Source organism: Sodiomyces alcalophilus (genome assembly GCF_042370955.1).
Source record: "Sodiomyces alcalophilus JCM 7366 unplaced genomic scaffold ACRALscaffold_2, whole genome shotgun sequence".
Taxonomy (NCBI): domain Eukaryota; kingdom Fungi; phylum Ascomycota; class Sordariomycetes; order Glomerellales; family Plectosphaerellaceae; genus Sodiomyces; species Sodiomyces alcalophilus.
The window spans coordinates 3534287-3541228 of NW_027263533.1; the positions used below are offsets into that span (position 1 = coordinate 3534287).

At 45.0% G+C, this 6942-nt stretch overlaps 2 protein-coding genes across 2 annotated transcripts; one reads left to right on the forward strand and one right to left on the reverse strand.

The window, feature by feature from the left end:
* The first annotated feature begins 466 nt into the window (after positions 1-466).
* Positions 467-1211, forward strand: ACRALDRAFT_1075006 (uncharacterized protein). Its single transcript, XM_071018310.1, has 3 exons — positions 467-620; positions 706-833; positions 941-1211. Exons 1-3 carry the CDS (start codon positions 596-598, stop codon positions 1043-1045), a joined length of 258 nt encoding a protein of 85 aa, XP_070877408.1. The 5' UTR covers positions 467-595; the 3' UTR covers positions 1046-1211.
* A 117-nt stretch (positions 1212-1328) lies between these two features.
* Positions 1329-2673, reverse strand: ACRALDRAFT_1080243 (uncharacterized protein). Its single transcript, XM_071018990.1, has one exon. It carries the CDS (start codon positions 2404-2406, stop codon positions 1612-1614), a length of 795 nt encoding a protein of 264 aa, XP_070877409.1. The 5' UTR covers positions 2407-2673; the 3' UTR covers positions 1329-1611.
* Between the last annotated feature and the right edge of the window lie 4269 nt (positions 2674-6942).

The following is a 6942-nucleotide window of genomic DNA, read 5'->3' on the forward strand; positions in this document are numbered from 1 at the left end:
GTTGCAAGCAGCGTACAACTTGAAAATACGTAATCAGGCGTTCGAACTCGAGATCCGTTGATTCAATCGACTCTGTTGAAATCTCTGCTCTGTCACCTTCAATTTCGGGTCGGAACAGTGAGGTTCCGTGCCTTTGCGGCCAGCCTATGCGACATTTTGTGCTCATGGGGCGCTCGACTCTGGTCATGTCCACTTGTCATGAGAGACTTCTCTCGCTCGAACCTGCAGTGACACGAAGCAAAGTGGAGTTCATGTTTTGTAACTCGTGGTAGAAAAGGCTTCATCGAGTTGCACCATCAAATATTAGGTGGTTGAGAATTGGAGAGTGAAGGGACGTGCACTACTCTTGGCATTACTATCTCCATTTGAGGTTTCTGTTTGGACGGTACACCTATTATAAAGGTAAAAAGACAAATTCTACGCAGCCCCAAGGTTATCCGCCATATCATTCAATTATGCGATGATTATCTAATCAGGTCTCAGCACTTCACGATTGTCTACCGAACGACTCCACCGACTCGGCTGTCCAACTTGACAACGTTCCTGTACCAAGCAAGCACTCAATTGGGATCCAACGACCTCATTTGCCTTCAACATGGGTTCCAGCAATGCGCCGACAGGTCTGACTCCCACCCTGTACCCGTTAAAAGGCCGACATGGCACCGTTGCCTAGGGATCACCACTAACCTGTTTCTCTCAAACCAGGCCCGGCAACACGCGAGGAGATGCGCGATGCCAAACTCCCTCTGGCCTACCGAGATAGCTGCGCCCACCTCCTGATCCCGCTGAACCGATGCCGTGCTGATTCATGGTACCTTCCGTGGAAGTGCACGGTGCGTCCAATTCAGAGCCTTTTAGTCCCGGCTCAAACAGTCGTGAAGACGCCAAACCCTTTTCTTTTGGACCGAACGAGCTGACATGCTGGTCGGGGATTGTGTAGGATGAACGACACAGCTACGAGAAATGCCAATACGACGAGTTCAAGAAGCGCGTGGCCAAGATGGACGAGCTGCGGGAGAGCAAGGGCGGGGCGCGAACCAACTGATTGTCACACTAGTCAAGGATGGAGATAACGAGCTGAAGAGAGGACGTGTACATATACAAATGGCGTGTCGAGGGAGACGCATTGGGATGGCGGCTATAGACGGGTCCAATCTAAGCCATTGTGTTTGCGGAGAAGAACGAGATCATCCATCTGGAGATACTCGACTCTAGGCACTGCTTTCGCCTCCCACGAATCGTGATATGCCCAGGGAAATGCTTCTTTGGTCGGGGAGAATCAGCAACGGCTACGACACCAAGTCAGATGTGTGGAAGCCGGAACATGGCGGACAATGCGAGTATCTAATGCTAACAATTGTACAGAGGAAAGGGCGTGTGCTGGTCTAGCTGTTCGACAGGAGACTCGTCCTGTGTGGTATTGTGTTCCCGAGCAAGTGAACAAAGAATGAGTGTGAGTATGTTATACAATCTAATGGGGTATTTGAATCTTCAGCTGATGATCCATGCCAGATGAACACCAATAACCGCAGTTGGCCCGTCAACGCTATCCCAGGCCCTCCATGACCGAAATAAAAAGAAACGGCTCCACGCACACCTGTGTTGCCGGAGCTACGACATAACTTTAACGAGGGGCTCCCACGGCTTCGAGACGTTCCAGAGGTAGTCGGACTGCGAGCCGTCGTCCGAAGGAATGGTGTACTTGATCAAAACAGGCCGCTGGATACGCAATGGAGCCGGGACTAGAGAAGGCCTGCCCTGGGAGAACGATGCAGACATTGAAGCAGCAGCAACGGAGCTAAGAAAATCATCGACAAGGTCCTGGTACTCCTCCAGCTGAGGAAGGCACTCGTTGACGATGATCTGGAAGCGGATTCCCCGGATATCGATGACGATGTTGTTTATCATGGCGGGGAAGCCGTACGACATGCCGCTGCTCAGGACCCAGGTGGTCCTTCGTCGGTCACCATCGCTATGACCGTCGTACCACACTGAAGTGCCATGCTTGGACGTGTCGCGGAGGACGAGGCGCTTGTCGGCATCGAATGTGAGGTAGCAGTGGCGGCGGCTTATCCCGCGCACGCGGGGGAGGACGATATCGCAGGTACGGGGGTCCGTGCCGATGACGAAGCCGCGGGAGCCTTTCGGCTTGTTGTCGAAAGAGAGACCAAGGCCTGTGCGAGGAAACATGGGCGAGATGCATGTCTCGTTCTCGTTGTTCTCCTCGGAGAGAAAATCTTCCCCGGCTTCTTCTTCAGGAATGCAGTCGAGGCTTGAGCCGGTTACCAGCGGAGCCAAGTTGACGAGCCGGGCGCTGTTGGCTAGCATGCGCGTGGCCTGGAAGGCCCATCGGTTCCCAGCCGACGGGATGAGCCATGTGATGGTGCGCATGGATGCTGTGTCCATGTCGGGAAATCGGATAAAGAGAAACTTGCTGATGCGAAGCTATTAAAAGAGATGTATACACCGGAAACGCAAGGGCCCTTGGAGTGGTATAGTTGAATGAGTGGCGGCAGTAATGCAAGCTTGAGGAGGTTACACCGGGAGGTGGCTTCCGACTGCTCGAGCTGAGAACGAATGTAAATACGTGGTTGCGAGAAGAAAGGCGGATGAAACTTGATGAGGAACTTTGGGGACAGCATGCGCAAAATGATACGAAAATGGAGAGCTCTTATATGTTGTGCACGATGTCGACACATCCGTACAAGGGGATGGGGTGCATTTAGCTCGTGCTAGAGCAGTCGACACTTCGACCACCACTCCAACGGCTGCCACCATCTCCGACGAGAAACATAACAAAGTGTAGAAAACGCGCCAGGTAAACTTGGGCAATTCCGAACGGGGAATGACGAGCTGTTGAAACTCGGTTTGGAGTGCACCCATCCTATCGTGGACATGGTAGCAGCGTGGGAGGCTGCTGGCCAATGGATCCCAGGCTGATGCAGAGGAACGAGGTCGCACTGGCAACGGCGGAGTTCGTTCAGGTTGGAACACAGGGTCAAAACAGCACGGAGCGAATGGTAACGAGGAGAGACTGTGACTCTTCACTTCAAGGGTGAACGGGATAGTTCTGATTGTCGCTTCTTGATCGAGTCCTGCAAAATTGGTGGACGGCCGGTGATGCTTCGTTGGCAGCATGCAAAGAATCGTACATGATGTTTGGATGCCTTTGGGATTTCTGTCGTTGACCAACAGACAAACAAGAGTCGCAACCAAACATCTCTCTCGATTATGCTGCCTTTCGACGCACATCGCCAGCACGGAATGGGACCTGCCTGGGAGCTGGTGTTATTCCCAGGAGTTTCCGCTGGTCGTATGCAAGGCGCTAAGGGAAGTTGTTGTACTTAATCTCGAGCAAGCAAAAGAGAGGTGAAAGCGTTATATTGTCTATCTTCTACGTGTATAAAGGAAAATTATATACTAGGTCTAAATATATTATAAGATATACCCTTCGGATAATTATCCTTCCGATATAGGGCCATAACTTATTATTACCTAATAACAGTGGGTTTTCTTTTATTTAGTTTAACACACCCCCTAATTAAGGTGCTATTTACGTAGCTCTTTAATTACTTCTAAGTGCTTTATTTCCTTTATTCGAAAACTCGGCGAGGTAAATCCAGCTAGTAAACGCTAAATACCTATGTTCGTGATATTTCCTGAATAATAATAAAAGCTTTAAATATAAAGGAAATTTTCTGTAAATAGGTTAATAGGGCTGATTCCCTATTACAGGAGCTTATAATAGCAGATTTTTCTAGCTTAAAAAGCTATTCCTTCCGCCTAATTTATAACCATCCTTTTCCCTTTACCCTTATTAAAATCGTTAGTTTTTCTACTCACTTTTTTAACGATTTTAATTCTTTTTAATCTATCTTCTTTAATTAACTATAGCGTTAATTATCCTCTTTATTAAAGCTCGCTATAGTAAGTGATCTGCTTAGCTTCTGTTTAGTCGTCGTACTAGTCGCTTAGTTCGGAACTAATCTTAGGACTCGGTATATAGGACGTTAATAACGATCACGCCGCTACTCCCGCCCCGCCCCCTCCCGGTACGCCTAAGACCGTGCGATATTCCCCTCGAGTAAGTTAAGCTTTCTTTTAGTTTACTTTATACTCTAACTTCGAGTAGAATAAAAGGACTATTAATATAGTCGATCTTAAGACTAAAGCTTCCGATACCGCTACCGCCCCTACCTCTAACCCCGCTACCCCTTCGCCTTTAAAGAAGGCGAAGACTAATAAAGGCAAAGGTAAGGTAAAAGTAAGTAATAAGGAATACGTTCCGATCGCCTTCGATCCTCCTTATATTTAATATATATATAGTATCGTGTCCGGTAAATAGAAGTCGTTTAATAAATACTATATATACTCTAAACGATTAAAGCGCTATAATAAGTGTTATAGGGGTAGTCACGTATACGAACTTATATAAGTTACTCCTTCTTCTTATTTTCGAGACTTATAACCGCTAACTTATACTTAGCCCGGCGTACCTCCTTCTATTAGTACGTGTCTTAATTAAAATTATCGGTGGTTAGGATAATACAAGGGTTCGAGACGTTCTAAGTATAAGTGCTTATCTAAGATTTACGACTATCGTTTCTTACTTACTAACTCCTTAGTAGTTCGAAGATAAACTTAAAAAGACTATTAAGTTTTAATTAATTCTGCCTAATAAATTTAAGGAATTTTTTAATAAACTAAGCCTAGAACTTATTCTAAATAAAGCTTTTATTAAGAGTAATAAAAGCTTTAATAGAGTATCTAGAGGCGGTCTTAGTACCGTGTTAAGTGATACCGTCTAAAAGGCGGTTAAGGAATAGGTAAAGAAATTATTAGAAAAGGCTATTAACGGTTCGGGTAGTGGTAAGGAGATAGACGAGTGATTTTCTTATTTAAGCTTTTAATAAGGGAATAGGAGCTTTTTAGCGCTTAGGCGTTATTAGTATATAATACCTTTTTCCTTTATTATAGGGTTAACTTAGATAATTAATTTTTAGTAGTGTTTTTAGTCCTCTATTAATTTCCTTAATTTCTACCCCCTCTAAGTGCCTTTATATTAAGGTACGCTCGGAAAGTCTTAAATCGTTACCTTAGGAGCGCCTTCGTTAAGCCGTCGGCTAGTATCTCTTTTATAGTAAGATAAACCACTCTAAATACCCCTTTCTTATATTCCTAGCGGACCTATATACGCTATATATTAATATAGCGTAGACGGGTTCTAATCTGGTAGTATGGGCGGCTGGCCACGAGTTGTTTATAGAGTAAGGCCGAATAATTGAATTATCTAAAGCTAAGGAGAAAAGAAGGAAAGGGGAAAACTTTATAGGTGCCTACGACCTAAATATAATATCGCGGCGACCTACTAGGAGCATACTATAATTAGTCGGAAGATCCGGTGCTCTACCGGATTATCTCTATAGGGTTAGCCTATAATATTACCCCCCTCCCCCCTCGGTAAGTCGTTAATCTTCGGTATAGGTTCGTAGAGTATTATTATTTAATCGAATAACGCCTTTTTATTAATTAAATAACGACCCTTAATAGCTTTTTAATCCTAAATAACCTTTTTATTCGTTAAAGAGCGCTTAAGGTAGGCCTTTATAGTTATACGATTAATTAACGTGTTATATACGGCTATTATTATTATTTATAGACGGGTTATAGGATTATTCCTTCTATATAAGGAACCGATATATATACCTTCCCTAACCGTGTAACTTGTTTATTAATAATACTAACTTTACTATTACCTCTATTATCTTGTTTTTTCTTCTTTTCTTTAATAATATCCTTTACTATTAGTAGTACGTTTTTTATCGCCTACTACCCTTTCGTATACCGTTTTATCGTTCTAACCCCTTATCTCTCTCTTTAAAAGATATTTAAGCTTTTAGGATTATCTCCGGCCCCTAAGGTACGTTTCCCGTTCTTCCTAAAAGCTTCGCGCGACGTTTACTAATTTATATATATAATATAGGGGGCTAATAATAATAATAATAATAATACCGGCGAGGAGGTACCTGCTCCCGCCCCGGCTAGTAAGGAGATTACTTCTCCTGCCTCGGCTATAGACCGCCGCGCCTAGCTAGCCCGAGCCGCTAAGGCTAAGGGTAAGCGTTCCGCGGGCGAAGCTTCTATAGTGGTTAAGAGCCCCGCGAAGCGCGCTTATAGAATAAAATATCCTCCTAGAGGGACCCGTTCGGTCTTCTGCTACTCTTATATAAAGGCTATTATGAATAGCTAGGATAGGCGGCGCTATTATAACTAGTCGGGACCCGGAGCAAGGATACCCGATCCTAAGTGCTATAATTACTTAAAGGGCGGTTATAGGTGCGTTCCTCCTCCGCCTAGGATAACTAGTCTATTAGTAGCACTCCTAGAGGCGGCGAAGGTAGTTAATAATAACCCCTTTTATAGCCCTAAGGCGATAAAGGCGCTTATAGCGGCTTATTCGGCCTTCTAGAAGGCGTCCGGGGTTTCGAAAAAGACCTCTAGTACTTTATAAGAGGATAAGCCTATCTTAACGCTTATCGACTCGGGTACCGGTAAGCTTTACTTATCGGTATAAGCCACTGCCTCCCCCCCCCACGGGGACTCCTACGTTATAGCAGGTAGACCTATACTTATCGCGGCGCCTCCTATTATTATTATACCTATTCCTAGTATAATAATTACCTTTACGGGGGTAAAAGGCCTACGCCGGCTTAACCGGTTCTTATAGGTAGTTAAGAATATTATAGGGGTTATTCGTATCGAGGTAAAGGATATCGAGTCCTTTAAAGGAAAGAAAAAGGATAGGCAGGCCGAGGTTACGGCGTCTATATTATCTCCTATTATCGCTAAAAGCGTTAATAGTCGCGAGGACGCTTATAACGATATTAATCTCGATACCTAAACCCGGTAGCTAAGGGCGGGGCTTATCCGCCCTAACTTAAT